The sequence below is a fragment of the Silene latifolia genome, chromosome Y (genome assembly GCF_048544455.1).
Source record: "Silene latifolia isolate original U9 population chromosome Y, ASM4854445v1, whole genome shotgun sequence".
NCBI classification, from domain to species: domain Eukaryota; kingdom Viridiplantae; phylum Streptophyta; class Magnoliopsida; order Caryophyllales; family Caryophyllaceae; genus Silene; species Silene latifolia.
In genome coordinates, this window is record NC_133538.1 from 20,871,402 (window position 1) to 20,890,523 (window position 19,122).

At 34.0% G+C, this 19,122-nt stretch overlaps 1 protein-coding gene across 1 annotated transcript; it reads left to right on the plus strand.

Annotated features, from left to right (window-relative positions):
- Positions 1-203: 203 nt before the first annotated feature.
- On the plus strand, positions 204-17,990 carry LOC141633495 (uncharacterized). The gene is made up of 9 exons (XM_074445959.1): positions 204-361; positions 2,483-2,538; positions 2,617-2,738; positions 4,259-4,418; positions 4,585-4,988; positions 7,734-8,255; positions 8,893-9,010; positions 9,350-9,456; positions 17,759-17,990. The coding sequence occupies exons 1-9, from the start codon at positions 293-295 to the stop codon at positions 17,809-17,811; spliced, it is 1,611 nt and encodes a 536-aa protein (XP_074302060.1). The 5' UTR covers positions 204-292; the 3' UTR covers positions 17,812-17,990.
- The last annotated feature ends 1,132 nt before the right edge of the window (positions 17,991-19,122 follow it).

The following is a 19,122-nucleotide window of genomic DNA, read 5'->3' on the forward strand; positions in this document are numbered from 1 at the left end:
ACATTTAAATCGGTCTTAAGATAGAAATTTATTCAAAATCAATCCAAAAGATAAAAGTTAAACAAATTTCCACTCTCTTCGATAAAAATTATAGATTATGCTCTGTAGTATAATGACCCGATCCGAACCGACTGGTCGTCAACCACGAACCCAAACCCAATAGGCTAATATACATACGACAAGGACGGAGTGGCGGGAAAAATAGAAATGTATTGACCCCTAAAAACTGCGAACATCTTTGCGCCTCTCTCTTCCTCTCTTCTCACTTCTTCTCATACTCAAACCCACAAAAATGTCGGAATTCGAAATCTCAGGAATTCCTGATGAGATTCAAGCTCTCGTATCTGATCACCTTCAAGTGGTCATTTCTCTCTCTTTATTTTGCCCTAATTTTGTATTTCATTATCCTCGATTTACCCCTTTTCCCCTAATTTTGCTCATGTCGCATAATATTGTTTTTTTCTCTTTTCATTGTCGTTACTTTAATGGGTTTTAGAAATTTGGTACTGGGTTTTTGTTGAAATGCTTGTTGATTGTCAAAGTTCCTCGCTTTTCTCGTTATAGCCTTGGATTATTAGTGTTATGGTATGATTATGCGATTTGTTTGATTAATTGATGTTCTAAATCTAGAGTTGAGATTTTCGGTGTGAGAGGATTCCGTGGCGCTAACGTATTTTGCTCTTGGGTAGGTGGAAGGATTTTGTTTGGGTTTTTAAAGAAGTTAAAAGGAAAATTAGCTAAGTTCATTTAGCCATCTAGAGTCAAGTTAAGAACTTATTTTTAGTTTATAACTTATGATTAATTTGTAGCTTAAAGGACGTAAGGATGAATGTGATGTCGTTATAGATGACGGGAAAGAAATTGAAGAAATGTAGAAGCTATAGTAATATCCTGGATTTTTTTTTTTGTAGATTTATGTAGAAGGCGGTGTTAGTTGGATCGATTCGATAGCTTAGAGCTCTCAGTAAAAGGACACCACTTTATGAGAAGCTGTGCTCTTTTACTTGGAGATATTCTGGCTAGGCCTATTTAGTGAATTTCAGTAACATCACGATTAGAAATCTATTTGGGCACTTGGGCAACCAAGAGCTTTGTTGTATTGACAACTACTCCGTAACTCTTAGGGTGGAAATCAGCCTGGTAATATTGATGAGTAGAATACATTCTGATGTCAGAGCTTGTCAAATTATGTTTCTCTTGGTGCTAATATTTTGCACATTTACCTCTTGGTTGAGTATGGCGGAGATGCGTATGTTGAGGTGGATGTGCGGCCATACAAGGAAAGATCGATTAAAGAATGAGGTGATTAGGGAAAAGTTAAAGTGGCGCCAATAGAGGACAAGATGATGGAAAATCGACTAAGATGGTTTGGCCATGTGAGAAGGAGACCTATGGACGCACCAGTAAACAAAAAAGGTTCCTAGGGGTAGAGGGAGACCGAGACAGACATGGTTGAGAGTGATAGAGCACAATATGAGATTTCTAGGGCTTGAGGAGAGAATGGTGACGGAGAGGGCACAATGGAGGGAAATGATACATGTGGATTTTTAGTATTTGATGTTATTTGACATATTTAGTGTTTTTATTTAATTTTTAAAAAAATTATTTGTTCTTTTCTCCTTTATTATACTTTTTTTACCAACCACTTTCTTATATATTTTACTTGGTCTACTTTTAAGGTATCCGGACCCTTAAATTTTACTTCGGTTTTCAAAATCGTTTTAATCTTTATTCTCGATTTAAATTTTAAGTTTTTATAAAAGAAATCCGGACTTCGATTTTAAAACCTATAAGTTTACCTTGACTTTTGTATTATGTTTTGCTCTCCCTTTTGTTTTTCATTTTTCCTTTTCTATTTTTTTCGCATTTTGAGGTGTGCGTTCACCCATGGATGGTTCTAAAGGATGATTCATGTCAGCCGACCCCAAATCATTTTGGGATTAAGGCTCTGATGTTGTTGTTGTTTACCTCTTGGTTGACAAAGTTGGAACAATAACAGAATACATTACAGTGCAATGTCATTGGTAGCATGAAGAAGTTCCTGTAAGATGTTAAGATCTGCGTCATCTTATGTTATACTTCATACTTTTTGCTAGAAAAGTTCTCACTGGATAGCATTGTTGCAGGGCCGTCTAACAGGTGATAAATTGGTTTAGAGAAGAGGACCCTAGAGTTTGGGGTCGTAATGATCTGTGTGTATCATTATGGTTATCTTTTGTATGTGAGAATCAAATATTTCATTATAGTATAATGGTCAAGACCATTATACATTTTAATGAGCAGTGGTGTAGGTTTGAATTCTCTACTTATTATATTAATTAACCATCAAAGCTATGTGAAGGGCCTAAATTTTGACCTTTGCCCATGCCCTCCTTCAGTGAGACGATCCTGTATTGTTGTTATTCGTTTGAGGTTATTTTGGGTCATATTGCGTTACCTTTTGCATTGAGTATGGCTGACCAAGTTACTTCTCTCTTGGCAGGTTTCATACAAGTGGCTTAGTCGCAAATTTCTGGTGTCATCAAATGCGGCTAAGCGGTGAGACTAGACTTCCACAAATTTGTTCAAAATGTTTTTTTTTTCTTATATAGACACTTATGTCTCGACTTCGTCTAGGTTACTTCAGGAGTTAGTGGAAAAACATGAAGATGAATTAGAAGTCATATACTCTGTGGCAGGTTGGTTAAAAGGCTCTACAACGTTCCAGACAAAACTTGTCCCTAAACCCAAACTTGAAGGTGAAGCTTCTATTTAGTTTTTAGTCTGTCTTATGCTTTTACCGTTTTCACTAGATGTGAATAATTGCTTAGTTGATGCAGACTTGCGGCGTGCATAGAGAGTCCTCTTGATTTTTTCTGATGCAGTTCACTTTCTGATATCAAAAGAGATCTCATTTGTCATATCTCTTTCATCTCATTTGTCATATCTCGTTCACTTTCTGATATCAAACCAATCCCAAGTTCATCGGATAGTCCATTTACTTTCTGGCTAACTTATATATAGAAGCACCAATCATTTCTTTTCATTTGTCTGCCTGCATTTTGTCTATGATTTCAGTTCTGATGAATCACAAAATACAATATTTTTCGTATAAAAAATTTTATTCTAGTTCTACACTTCTTCTAGAAAAGCTAAAAAAAAGGAGTCATGCATGACTTAAGTAGAAAATTAGATCGTGTATGAAACCTTTAGTGGGAGTTTGGTTCCGAGTGGGGAAAGGGAATAAGAAAGGGAAACAAGGGGAAAGAAATTGAATTCCCTTTGATTAAAAGGCTTATTTGGTTTGGAACATAATGGGAAATGTTCACCCACCATGGAAACCCAACAACCACCATTCAAATACCATTAAAACACACCACTACCCATAACCACCACCACCAACGGCGGCCCTTCATCGCTCCAATCGCCGACTTGCGGCTCATATGCCCCACAGTCGCCGGGGCTCCGCTTCCCTTCCCCGTCCCCAATTCACCCTCGTTCCCTCATCAGGCCACCTTCATTGAAATTCTCTCCCCATCGCCGACCACCATGACCCCCACTTTATAAATCCCATGGTGTGTTTGGGGTTGGGGAAAAAGGTTTCCGGGGTAGAGATATTGTTTTTCCGGTGAGGGATGTGATGGTCGACGCCCGACGGTGGGGCTATGGTTTCGACACAGATGGTGAAGAGGTGAATCGCCGGCGAGGAGGGGAGGTGGGGAGGTGCTGAAAGCTGTAGTGGTTGGAGTTGGGGAGACGGTGGGAAAGAATGAAGAGGGGAAACAGTCGAAAAAAAGTGAAACAAACTACCATAAAAGGAATAGGAGAGTATGATTCCCATTCCCTTTCTTGTAGACCCCCAAATTGATTGAACATCTATCTATTTAACTTAAAAAAACTCTACAAAAATTCCAAACCTGTTGATATATTTTGTTTTATAGACGTATCTCTGCAACTATATCCTTAATTTTAAATCAGAGTCCCCGTGTTTGAAATTTTGAGTCTTGCCGAGTCTGGAACTTCGATACTTACCCCTGTACTACACTTCTACCCAAGTCGATGAGTCATAGGTTAACTCCACACTTTTGTTTAGGGAAAGGATTCTTTTATCGGCTCTCTTCCCTCCCTTGTTTATAAATGCTGTTCTTGTAGGCTCATGATGGTCCATGGAAGGAGATTTGATTAGCTTTTACAACACAGTTTAGAAAATGCTGATTTGTATGTTTAGGCTTGCATATAATTACACCTAATAAAACAAAATTCTGTTGACTATTTCCAGAGGCCAAGCATGATTTTGATGGTAATTGCTCGGTCCAAGTTTACAGTGTTCAAAGTTGTATTCCAAATGATGTAGCAGCTATATGGAACGCGGAGTTTATTCAAACAGAGGAGCTCTCCAAGCAAGCTTTGACAGAAGTTAATTGTCTCAGCAATAATAGGTAAAGGTGTAAAGCTAAATTTGCTGGATCAGCTTACTTATATACACTTCCAATACTTTGTATAAATGTGTTGGTAGTGTATTTCACCTAAGCATTGTTAAGTGTGGTCTGCTCATATCGCCCTATGAATGTGGCTTGATGTACTTCTTGGTCCTTTTTGGTTCAGGTTCAGTGGGGTTTCAAATTTGTTTGTTAAGCGTAATGCTGATGATGTAGATTCTTTACCAATGACAGCTATGAAGGCTAAAGGGGCCGGTGCTTCTGGTCAGGTTAGAGGTAGTTTGGCCAACCAAATTAGTTCTATTCCACAGCCTCAGAAAAAGCTGCTACATTCAAGCCCAAATTTGCGTCTGCAGTCCAACACAACCTCTACGAAAAATGTAACTGATAAGCCTGCTGCTCGTGATCTCCAGAAGGAGGTAGCTAAAGATAAACTTCCTGTCTCTCTGTCTAAACAGAGAAGTCATAGTGACAAGAGTCCAACAGGAGGTTCTTTGGCAAATTTATGGGGTCGTGCATCTTCAAAATCAAACTCCTATAAAGAAGACAAAGATGCTGCTCAAAACTGTGGTGAGTCCATTTTCAGAATTTTTTTGTTGAGCAATAGACAACTTATTTTTTTGTTGTTAAGAGAGTCACAAGGGCAGTTTTGATGTTTACGGGTTTCAAACTCATGAGTATCTTCACATCTGCATAAAAATATTTTAGACATCTGTTGACTATGAAATGCATCCTGTAGAGCAACTCTGTACCAGACTAGATGTCACTTCCTCCTTGCCATTCATATGTATACCGTATACCTATTCCAATTTGGGTATTTCCAGTTAATTGTATACATTTCCTTATTTAGCAAGTTTTAACTCTTGAAGTTACAATTTTACCCTCAACCCATAACCCTTGCCACCTTCTCCTCACTTCCCACCAATACATCAGCCACCAAACTTACCTCTCACCAAGCCACCATAACACTCCCAGTCTACCACTATAGTTGCCGACAACACAACCACTGCCACCCCTAATTACCGCTTTGCCCACCAAGTCTACAATTACCACTCAATCCTCCTACCTACAACCATCACCACTCAATCCACCATTTATAACTGCCTGGCACTCAAACAAACTCAACCACTCCATTCATTCATTCACAACCAACCGCTCGACCACGAACACTAAATTATGACCCAGGAGCAGTTCTGACTGTGGTGGAGGTTGAAGGGGTCGACAGTGGACGTCGTTAGGACGAGGGACGACATCTGGGCTCAAGCTGGTGGTTTTCGGTAAATATGTCGTTGAGTGTGAAGGTTAGTTATTTCTGGGCTTCGAATGGTGGTCTGACAGTGGCTAGGTGATGCGTGACTGCGTGAGTGCTAAGTTAAGTGTCTTAGGTCAGGTGGTGTTGTAAACAGTGAGCAGATCGGGGATGATGGCAACCATGGGCGGATTTGGGAGGGCCCGGGTGGGTGCCCACCATGAAATATTAGAAATAAATATTTATGAGTATGATAATAGTGCATGAAGTTGTAGTCTAGGTAGCACCAAAACGGACACGGACACGGGACACGGATACGACACGGACACGTGACACGGCATCCCTTGATATTTAGGACACGGGACACGTTATTTAAATTTAATAAAATATATATTTTATAATTATAAACGTTTGATTTTATTTTTATAAAAGTATTTGATATTAAATTTAAATAAGTGAAGCTAAAACTTGCCTTTGATTATAACTCGTTTTCATTTACCATCCAAACGAATCTTTTAATCAATCTCTTTTGATAGCTCACTACACGCTTAAAGAACATCATTCAGCCCAAATGATGTCCAAATGTCATGGACACGCGTCGGACACGTGCTCGAATAAATGTAGAAAGTTAGACACGGCTTTGTAGGTGTCCGACACGTTTCGACGTGTGTCCGAGGAGTGTCGGTGTCGGACACGGGACAGCTGATTAGGAGAAGTGTCCGTGCTACCTAGGTTGTAGTAGATCAGTTGGTTGAGGGTATGAATGTGCATTTGCCAGGTCCTGTGTTCGACTGGCACTGTCAGATATCAGTTAATTAATTTTTTTTTCCTGGGCTGAGTATATAGACGAGTAACTTTTATTGTTATTATTGATCTAGCAAAAACTGTCAGATATCAGTTAATTAATTTTTTTTTCCTGGGCTGAGTATATAGACGAGTAACTTTTATTGTTATTATTGATCTAGCAAAAACTTGTTAGTAAAAGGATTCGATCTCTTGACCTCAAGATAATATACCATCTACTTAACCATTGAACTACTTGTACTTATTGTTGATATAAGTACATGAATGTAATATATCCTATAAATTATAACGAGTGGTTATCGTCAACTAAAGTAAATTTAATGGAATCTATGACATTTTGGAGAAAAAATCGACGTGAAAAAAAATCGATGGAACGAATTAATTTGCCTTTTTTTTTCTTTTCAATTTCTAAGACATTAATTTATAGAAAAAAATTTCAAAATATTAAAATGTTTTTAAGATAAAAATAATGTACTGATTTTTTTTGTTCGGTGCCCCCCTTATACGAAATTCCTGCGTCTGCCCCTGATGGCAACTATTGATGTAGTGGTGGGTTAAGGTGGGTGTGGGGCGTTGGTTTGGGCTGGGGGTGGTGATGGCAGACTGGTTGAGTGATGGGTAGTTGGGAGCCCTGGAGGTGAGGGATTATATTTGGGGGAAAATTTTGAAACTTGAATATATTACTCCCTCCATCCCATTTTGTTGTCCCCTTACTTAATTTAGTATGATAAATTAATAAACTACCACTAATACCCCTAAGTTTTTAACTACCTTTCACCTTATCAAAATTGGATTGTCCTTTTTGTTATTAATTAATGGGGTAGAATAGTAATTTTATCCTATTTGTTAAATCCTTCCTCAAATGGAAAGTAGGACAATAATAATGGGATGGAGAAAGTAATAAATTTCCTAAAATGTTGTGCGAGACAAATGAGTGGACCATGGACAGAGGGACTATTAACACATTGGTTTTAAGAATTTAGAGATCCAGTTTCGTTTCCTTGCATTATTTTCTAACTGATGTCTAAATTGATTCCGTAGCATAACTCATTTGATTCGTATAAAAGTTACAAGAAGTAAGCCCCTGTTACATATTAACATGGATATAAAAAGTCTAGTGACATCTTGGTGATAGAATTGAGTGGGTAACGGTAAATACAAGAATATTAGCACCGGGTTTGACTAGGGCAAAATAGAAACTTAGGTGATATTTTTCTTTTCTTTGTTCGAAATTTGTTTACTTAAGGTGTATATTGTTACAGGTGTTCCTGATAGTGCAGATGCTCAAATTTGCACCATTGAAAATTTAGAGGCTGGCAGCAGTGATGACAATGAACCAGATGTCAATTTCCGGAGAGCTTCAAATGGTAATGGTGGTAAGAAGAGAAGGGTAGTACTTGATGATTCTGATGAAGAAGATTTTGAGAATGCAGTAAATTTAGGATCACCTGATCCTCCAAAAGAAAAATTGGTTCCAGAATTAAAACAAAAGAACAAAACAATTTTATTTGAGGATAACATATTGAACAATGAGCAGAAAGAAACTATACCAATAATAAAAGATGAGAAAGTGACATCTTCTGAAGCAAACAATCCCTTTAAGAAGGATTTTGCAGCTCTCGACCAAGGCAAGAAAGTGAGTTTGGTCTCTGCAGAAGTAAAAGAGGTTCCTCAGAGAGCAGCTGTCAGTACTAGTAATAAGAACAATACTACAGATCGTGCTCCAGGTTCACCTAAAAGGAGGAAAGTGTTGAAAACCCGAATTGATGAACGTGGAAGAGAAGGTATATTATTTTCTATCGGTATTTTTCTTGGGCCTGGAATGTTGTCCAATGTTTCTTGTGCTTTCCCTTGTCTTCGTTGTAAATACTTTGTTGGTCAGTACAAAGTTCATTTGTCGTATACCTCAAAAAAAGTTCATTTGTTCTATGTATTTCGAATACTAACTGGTACTCCCTCCAATCCAATCAATTTTATACATTTGATTAAAATATAACTCACATGTATTCCACAAATGTTTAAAAATGATTGAATGGAGAGAGTTATCTGTTTTGCTTTATGAGAATCTATATTATTTTGCTAGGATATATCGTAGATAATTGATCCTACTAGTTTTGCTATTTCTGCCTGTCAGAACAATGAAAGTTATCGCTTTTGCTTTATGAGTAAGTTGCTGGTCTGTCAGATCAAGTTTAGCATAAGATTTTAGATTTGAATTATATAAAAATGTTTTTGATCAATATTAGGCTGTGATAATGTGTTTTGGATCGGGTTTGGCTTTGGATTTGGATTGATGATCCAATAAGAAGGTGTATCGGTTTCAATCATGCAACCCAATCCGAATCTAATCTATTGTCATCCCTGCTTGTCTTTGAAGTCGGTCATCCAAGTGATATAATTATGTTCCTTTTATACTTGTAGTGACTGAGGTGGTATGGGAAGGCAAAGAGGAGGATATGAATCCCAGTAATGCAGGGAAGAATTCTAATAGCCAAACTGTGAAGACTGAAGACAATGCAGTTGTTGCTCCTGTTCAGAGGTACATTATGCAGTGTGTTTTTTTTGTATATTGCCTCTGTTTATATCCATTATACAGTCTTTTTACTCCCTTCAATTCTTTAAAACGCTCCACATTATTTCCCTGATGTTTATATGGGCTACTTCTTTTAATGAAAGTGACAAAAAAATCAAAATATTTGTCCACTACAGCTCAAGGATGATCAGCATGACAGAAAGGAAAAATGGGCATTATTGTACCCATGATTTTTTTTAGTTGTGTTTTGAAAGATTTGCATGGAAAGCTTTCAAAGAGTCTGAAGGAGTATAATTTTGCAACTTCTTGCTAGAATGTCTTATTTTTCCATTAACGGTCTTTCAGGGCGGCCACGACTAAAACGTCTCCAGCAACCGGAAACACTGCGCCAGCCCATGCAGCAGGAAAAGCTGGTGGTAAGAAAGGAGCAAATACTAAGGATCCTAAGCAAGGTAATATAATGTCGTTCTTCAAGAAGAAAGTTTGAACACGTTATCATTAGTCGTCTTCATTGTCTGTCTCTTTGTTTCTTCTACATCATTTTGTGGTTCACTAAGAGTGTGTTATATTTAGGAATTTTACAGATTTCAAATTTAGAGTCAAAAGGTTATGATATGCATAACTGTTAGGGTATAGCTTAAAGAGTGTACGGAGTATATAATACTCCCTCCCATTCATAATAAACTTCCCCTTTTATTATGACACAAAAATTAAGAGTGTGTTATAACGAAAGCAATATACATATGTGGTTCACTAAGAGTGTGTTATATTGAGGAATTTTACAGATTTCAAATCTTATCTATATTAATTGAAAAGACAATACTCAATACAGGATGCGCCATGTCATTCATCCAAACCTTTTTTTTTTTTTTTTTTTTTTTTGGGAAATTCAGGTAATGGTAGGTCCCGTTTACGTGGAAAGAGTTTATTTCTTTAAATCGTCTCTGACAAACATGCGACAAATTATGTCATAGAAAATATTTTATGAAATAAATAGATAATCGGCAGAAGTAAAAGTAATTGCATATAAACGGAATGAATTAAAAATCGAAATAAATGAAAATAATTACATATAATCGGACGGAATTACATAGTTAATGAAATAAATAGATAATCGGCAGAAAGAAAAGAAATTGCATATAAACGGAATGAATTACAAATCGGAATAAATGAAAGTAATTACATATAATCGGACTGAATTACATAGTTAATGAAATAAATAGATAATCGGCAGAAGTAAAAGAAATTGCATATAAACAGAATGAATTACAAATCGAAATAAATGAAAGTAATTACATATAATCGGACTGAATTACATAGTTACTAATAAAATTACATAATTACGTGAATAAATTACATTACTTACGAGATTTAATAACAAATAATGTGAATATTTTACAGAAATTAATGAAATAATTCGTCTTTGCCTTTATGCTTGACGAATATAGGTGTTCATACCTCCAAGAAACTTGGTGATTACGAAAAATACGTAACAATCAATGTCAAATCCCCGAGAACCACTATCATGAAAATTTTCAATTTTTAGAATAATTTGCCTAGGTTAAAGTTGATTATTAAATTATATTTCTTTTTTTGGGATGTAAAGTTTTTTAAGTATGCAAATTTTATTTACAATAGTATATTACGTTATTTCATTTTAAACTATTGCATGTGAACACGTACGTATTTGAAACAAGTGTAAACATTAATTATGTAGATCGCTGATTTAGACCAACTAGATAATTACAATACAAATGCAAAAAAAAAAAAAAAAAAAAATAGATCCAAAAACATTAATACCGGCCCAAATACATACCCGTGCAATTTTGCACGGGTTTAAAACTAGTTCAGATTCAAAAGGCTATGATATGCATAACTGTTAGGGTATAGCTTAAAGAGTGTACGGAGTATATAATACACCCTCCTATTCATAATAAACTTTCCCTTTCATTATGACACAAAAATTAAGGAAACACATTACCCTACCATATAAATAAATTTGGACCATACAAATACACTACCCCACCATACAATTAAACTAGTTTTCTTGCCCGTGCGTTGTACGGATGTTAAAATAATGTGTGATAAATTGTATAATAAAATGGAATATAGACATATAGTACATCGTTCATATCTAAGATTTTATGTATGCTGCCTGACCAACAAATAATTCCCGTTAACATAATATTGACATAAGAATAAAAGAGTGTTTGATTAATAAAATACTTTTTTTTTAGGAAAATAAAACCAATATGAAGTTTATATATATGATACTTAGACTGATAGTTTTTAGAATTTGTTCATTAATACCTGTTTGTTTTTCAATTGGTCAAGGAAAACAATAATATCTACTCTGCATAATCAACTCAATGATGCAACAAATCTCCTTCTTTCGAATAACAACCATAATTTAATCATTGTCAGATCAAAATGTAATTATGTAAATCATTTAGAGATAGTTAGAATGTTATATCTCCCGGTCAAACTATAGAAATACGTTTGAATGTGAACCAAATTCCAACATAATACTACATGGCTTGGGCTGCTTATGACTCAACACCCACACCCCCCCTTTTCTATAGCAATAGTCTTGGCCCCCATCTTCTCATTTGAAACAAAATCTTTCACGCAGATCTCTATTTTTATTCCCTATTCACACACATGATCTAAAACAATCTCATCACTTGAAAGATCGATCCTTGTCTCCGAAACTTATCTCAAATTTATCCAACTAAGTGAAAAACTAAACCCCTACTTATAGAAAAATCCACAGTCCAATGGAAACTAACCCTTGCTCTCGACAATGTTGTTAGAATTAAGATTTTACTTTAATTTGGATTGATGAGGTCAAGATTAAGTTTATCAGTATGATGTTTTGAGGTTGTTTCTTATTATTCATGTTACCTATATGTTTTAATGCAAACGATATTTTGCTGATAAATAAACTTATTTATTATCATTGTCCTCGCTAAACTCATCACCCTCCACAAATGCACCCTCCCTCCTTCCCACTAATTTACTCGCAAAATAAAACATTAGCCACTGTGATTAGTTCTTACTACTTGAAACAACCTCCAATCCACTACCAACATCACTACCTTTCTGCCACGTTTTACATCTAAGAAGTCATAAATCACATTCAGCTCCATGAAACACCAATCTTTACTCTAGATGATATGGATCCTCGTTCAACAAAGAAAAGTTTAAGAAGCAATCTTCTCTCTTATCTCTCTCCTTTTCCCTTCCTAGTCTTTTTCTCGTCCCCTCCCCTACCTCAATTCCAAATACTCAAACAAAGTATTTTGGTACTATGTTTGTAAACTGAATAAGTTTGAATATTATATATATACACACGAACTTTGCTATTTATTTCATTTTGCATAAATAAATCTTAGTACCTCCATCTCATTTTTATTGTCCTTTTTTCTTCAAATGTTATTATCTCATAATTATTATCCCCTTTCTAGATCTAGTAAGGAAAACCTTTAGTCAACCAACTCGTCGCAATCAATCTCATTCCCACTCGAAACAACCTTTAGCCCACTACTTAATCCTTTCGGTTAACACCTAAAACGGTCTAATATGCAAAGCTTTCATCTCTCTCTTGAAAAGTCCATCTAACTAACAGAAAACTAACCGCTACTTTCTAAACTTCATCATTTTTACATCCCGTAAAGATCAAGTTGAACATGACAAAAAAAAAATGCAGAAACTTAGGTTTTCTTTGATAACGACATATTGAACATTTTTTTTTAGCATTTTGAGAGTTTTTACACTATTTAAATAACAAATGTGATATTTCGAGTGTTGATCATCGACATATTGAAATAGTAGATTGTGGTGTAATTTTCTGTTTTACATTATGACCTTTAATTAGTATATATTATAAAGAAAATAAAAATTGAGTTTTTTTTTATCTCTGAGGAAATTAAAGATCAAACTTTATCTTTATCATATTTATAATTAATATTCTTCACTTAAAATATATAAATTTAAGCAAGTTCAAATAAGTTAGCTAAAAGTTATAAATCACGAATTGTACGAAGCAGTATAATCATTTTTTTTTATTAATATGAAATAAATGTCATAAACTTCATGAAAATATTAATGCAGTAGAGAACTATAGAAGAGTTGGCAAGTACATGACCCCCTTTTAGGTTTAATTTTTTTTCATTTATTTTTAAATTTTTGCCTAAAGGTGGTTAAATCATCGTATTATGCATGACGAATATGTCTCACCCTTCCCCAATTTGTATTTCTCCCTAAATTATAGTGATGATGAGCCCAATTTACACAAAAAAAAAATTATAGCATCAACAATAATTAGTTTGCTCCATATAATTGAATAGTACCGTTTTTTATGTATGTAAATTTTTCAGAAGAAAAGCTTGAAAGAGACGGTCTTTACTATGTTAGGGAAAGACTACTCTTACCCTTTTATGTGTTTATCATGACTTTTTTTTTAATGTTGATCGTTGCTTGAATTGAATCTTAACCTTATACATATTTCTATAATAAGTGTATCTAATTTATCTTCAAGCCTCATTCAAATCTATTTTATTACTCATGGTACCATTTTTACTTTAAATTGTAAAACAATCGCACAATAAAGTTTTTCAAAACATTTACTCATTTGTCATAATATGATATTTCGATTTGCATATTAGCAGCAACTTTCTTTATCTTTTAATACTCCTTGAAAAATAGATATCAAACTTTGTACTTATCAATAATTTGTGAATATCTTATTTAAATTTTGATTAATATACTTTTATATAATGACAAATGAATGTAAATAATATAATAATAAATTATCAATAGAAGTTGAAGTGTATTGTGAGGGAAATAACTTTAAAATTAGTAGGAGAAATACGTATGACATTTGAAAAATAAACTTCGTATTATGTATAATTAAATATGACATTAACAATAACAAAAGACGTAGGGACATATTTCAGCGTTCATTTCTCTTTACATGAGTAAATTTCATGTAGTACGTATTATGCATGCACATTTGTCACAACCCAGTTCAGCCTAGGACCTTTTAGCCTCATAATACCTCATTTTTTTAATCGGAAGTTGTCATAAAATTGGATATTATAAATATATCAAAGGTTTTTTTTCCTTCGAATTTAATAAAAAGTGAACAGATACTAATGAATAATTTTTTAGTATTAATAAATTGTAGATAATTAATTTATTTCGTGTTTCTAATAATAAAATTTTAAAATAATTAATTAATTCTCATTCCTAATAGGAAAATCATATTCCTAATTATAATAGAAAAATTTTAAATAATTATTATCTCCTAATTCTAATAGTATGATTAGGAAAAAAATGCCTTAATAAATTGTTAATTTATTTCCTATTTCTAATAGGAAAATTGTAAAATAATTAATTAATTCTCATTTCTAATAGGAAAATTATATTCCTAATTATAATAGAAAAATTGTAAATAATTAATTATCTCCTAATTCTAATGTTAATAGTATAATTAGAAAAAAAAGCCTCCTTTAGTTATATACTAGACTAGATTTAATGCCCGTGCGATGCACGGGCCTATTTGTAATATCCTATGAGTCATTTGCTTTTGCTTTCATCGTATGATGTTTCAGATCTTTCATCTGAATAAAGTGCCTAACTTAAGGCCCAGTTCTTTTCGGCTGAAAATAATTGAACTGAACTGAATTGAGCTGAACTGAGCTGAATTAAATATAACTGAACTAAACTAAACTAAACTGAAATATGTTGAAATTTAGTCCAAAAGAATAGGGCCTAAGATACACATTGAATGACTAAAGATTAAAAACAACTAAGAAAAACCAAGTAATTGCCTCTAATTTTAAAAGAACTCCAATGGTATATTTCATAATATTTTGAGTAAATTAATTAAATTCTTATCTTATTATTTTCCTACTTTGTGAATGCCTTGATAAGAAAAAACACGGAAATTATATGTTTACATTCAACCATTACAAAGACACATAAAACTTGTAGATTATCTTCCATAAAATCAAACTTGTATAAAACTTGTGCAAAAATAGTACTCCCTTATTCCTGTTTAGGTAAGTCGGGTTCTTCCCTCTTTCTTTTTTTGGTAACTTTTGTATGGTCCAAATTTAATTACGTCTGAGATAGAGTGGAATAGAGTGTTTTGTGTGGTCCAAAATCATTTTCTTAATTCTTGTGCAAAATAGAAAGGAGAGGAAATGAGTGAATAGGAGGAAGTATTTTTTTTCTTTAGTGTTTACCAAGAGTATCCCCTACCGACAGTTGGATCCGATATTTGGGGCAATCTCATTTGGAGTATTGAAGGCAATTTAATGGATTGACCCCTCCCAAGTTTGGCTTTTTCATTCGTAAGAGTTTGAAATCGAATCTCTGACCACTTGTTTAAGAGATGAGAGCCTTCACCATTCATACCAGCCAACTTTAATTGTAAAAATAGGATTTTAAAGTAGGACTTCTATTATCAATTAAAATATTTTTTGTGTTTAGTCCTTGACATTATTTTTTCTCTTAAATCATTGAATAATATCACGCTCATTTTCACATAAAATCATTTCATTATAGGACTACTTGTTATAAACATTGTGTCTAATATTCTTCGAATGGTGATATACTCCAATATAACAATGTATGGCTATTGTTGTTTATGGATTTGGTGTCTTAATTATCTCGTTGGAAAACTTTTGACATTGCTTGTATCAGTTGTATGTACTCTAATTCTTACGTAACCCATTCTCAAATTGACAATCACACTAAATCACTAATAAATACTCTTAAATCCTAACTGGACCCAACTTATACATCTGATAAAGATGATGGCTAAAATATGATACTATGTTCATTCTCTTATATATATATATATATATATATATATATATATATATATATATATATATATATATATATATATATATATATATTTATATATATATATGTCATTCTTACTTATTAGGATACTTATTTTTCTCTTCAATTTAGTATTGGACTCTTTATAATCGATTAAAAGTAAAATTATTTGATTTCCTTCAGGATGGATGTGACTTTAGTCGTTTTTTTAGAAAAACACGGGGCCGTTCCGGTAATTTTGGGGGCCCTGTGCGAAATCTTAAAAAGGGGCCCCGAGTACCATTTTTATTAATAGAATAATTTGATAAAGAGGCAATACCACCCGAGTTCAATTCCCAAGAATCGAACCCAAGACCATTGGCAATATGTACCATTACTCTTACCACTGAGTCAAGTTGATTATTATGTTAAAATAAGCGTTAAATTAATTATTAACTAACACGGGTATTTCTTACGATTGGGGCCCCTTCAAGTTGGGGGCCTGTGCAGCCGCACCGCTTGCACGGCCCCTGGGCCGTGCCTGGAAAAACATATACGTAATGATTTCTTTTCTTGGAAAACATTAGGATATAAATATTAAACTATGTCACCAGTTTATGATGAGGGAGTACAAATAGCTAAAGTAGAGTTATATTCCATAACATGTGTCTGAGTAACATATACGGATGATTACAATGCAAAAAAATTAACAATTAACAATATTATTGAAAGTAATACACCAAACTCTTTATTGACCTACAATTGCAAAGATCAATCATAATTATGCCTTCGCAACGCAAGTATAAAGTAGCTTTAAATAGGAGTATGATTGTATTTATAATTATAATTGATCTTGTTGATGATAAAAGGGATGATCCCGAGTAGTAAACATCCAGGTATATCGTATCTACCTTTTTTTTTTCTTTCTTTTTTTTATTTTTTTTTTTATTTTTTTTTATGTAGCACTACAAAGCTTTTAAAGTATAATAGAACTTCTATTTTAATGGAGGATAGTGTCTTAGATGATCGAAGTAGAATCGTTTTACTAAAGTCCTCCTGAACCCTAAATCATCGGCTAATTTCTGCACGAAAACCCAACATTAAATTCTTTTCGTTAGGATATTGTAAATAGTCACACAAAACCTGATAATCAAGAATCATGAAATAAACATGAAGAAACGAAAACTAAAAGTTAAAGTGCCGCTCATTTTTTCTTATAGTATTGTGCCACTCATAAAAGTAATACGGAACCAAAATAATGCTTTTACTTATTTATAAAGACCGTCAACTTATTTAAAATAATACATAAAGAAATCTATTGAGTTGTATTTCATAGTTGCATCTATTTTACATGCTCTATTAGACCTACAAAGATAAAAAGACACAAATTAATTGTCCTAAAAATAGCACATAGAATATAGCATAAATGTCATTACGTCAAAATTCTAAATAATAATAATAACAATATGACAGAGTTGCATAAAACAGGGGTTAAAAACATTAAGCTGAATAGGAGGGAATATATATACAAAAAAAATCACCTCGTAATTTTAGTTCTAGTAGCCCATATAAGTATGTATACAATAAGATTCAAGAAGGTTGCAAATAGGCAACGTAAAACTTAGGTGTTGGTTTATCATGATAAAACTTCATGCATACCGTACCACCAATATGCGGCCAAACTGTAGGACATAAGTTTGATATCATATGTTAGTAAGTAAATATAGCAATAAAATAGATTACTTCAAATTTGTAAAATTGCTTTCTCAAAATAAAAATCATTAGAGCAGAGGAAAACGACAAAAGATCTCATGTTTGAGATTTTAAATGCTAAAAATTACCAACAAAAAAAAATCTGCATAAGGCGTGGATGAAGAATTGATACCGAATTTTGAGATTACTTTCATGTCTAATATGCAGGTCGGAGTATTGTGAGATTGCTTGATATTCTTCATGGATCTGACATTAAGTAAAAACAATTAGATTCACAAACGTAATAATTGCAACAAACAAAACAACACGATTGCAGACAAATAAATAAATTGCAATGAAACAAAGAGGAAAGTAAGAAAGAATAGAATTAGACAGAAAAAAGTGTGCTTGGTAGGATATCATCATACCGCTTTATATATTGTGATATATTTCGGTACTATTTTTCCAGTTTGAACATCTCTCAAACTCTATTGCATAAATACTTTATTTTAAAAATTATTAAGATATAGATTTATTTGCGGTAGTTTGCAAAAGTTGGAGACTCTATAATCACTCGAAAAAAACTTCCTTTAATAATATAGATAGATAATATATATTGATGATTTGTACCACACAAACACTTACCAAAAAAGGAAATAAGGAAGTTATTACGAATAGACGGAAAAAGGAAATAGAGAAGTTTATATTGAATAAGAGGGAATACTTTTTAAGACCAGTACAGAAAGATCTAGAAGGAATTGCTTCAAAATGATGTAATTTGCCCCATTCTCCAAGGATAACCCTTAAGAATAAAATCCACCTAGTTTGAGAAGAAAATCTTTAAACTAAATAGGAATAACAATTGTTTTCCATTTCATAGCAACAAAATCATTCATTTGCTCAACCGATGGCCTCCTTTTATTTTCTAATATTATTTAAATCAATTATGAGTAGACCTTGTAAAAGTAACCCGACTTGATTGACCCGATCCGAAAAAGCTAACCCGAGACCCGAAGTGACCCGAATTGCATCACCCGAATGTGACCCGACAACCCGAATGGACCCGACCCGAGCTTTTTTAACCCGTACTGGCCCGACCCGAAAATGACCCGATCTGAAACCACCAAACCCGAAAATGACCCGACAAAATATAACTCCAATTAAACCGAAAAGGCTTGAAATGACTATTTCTCTATTATTCATTGACCCGAAAATGACCCGACCCGAAACAACCCGACCCGTTTGACCCGAACTGACCCGACCAACAAACCCGAAACAGACCCAAAACCCGAAATGACCCGTCTTAACCCGAGTTAACCCGAAATCAATGAGAAACCCGAACTGATCCGACCCGAATTGGCCCGACCCGAACCCGACCCGTTGACCCGTTTTGCCAGGTCTATATTTATGAGGACCGTATTAATTTAAGCAGCTAGTCTTGCTTGTAACGGGCTAATCCCGTCACAAGCTTGTGACCTCTCACAAAAAGGGAGAGGGGACAAGGTGGGGCACCCCTATGTGCTTCCCACTCACCTCTCAATGGGCATTTTGTGAGAGGAAACGGTATCCGTCACAAGCTTGTGACGGATATC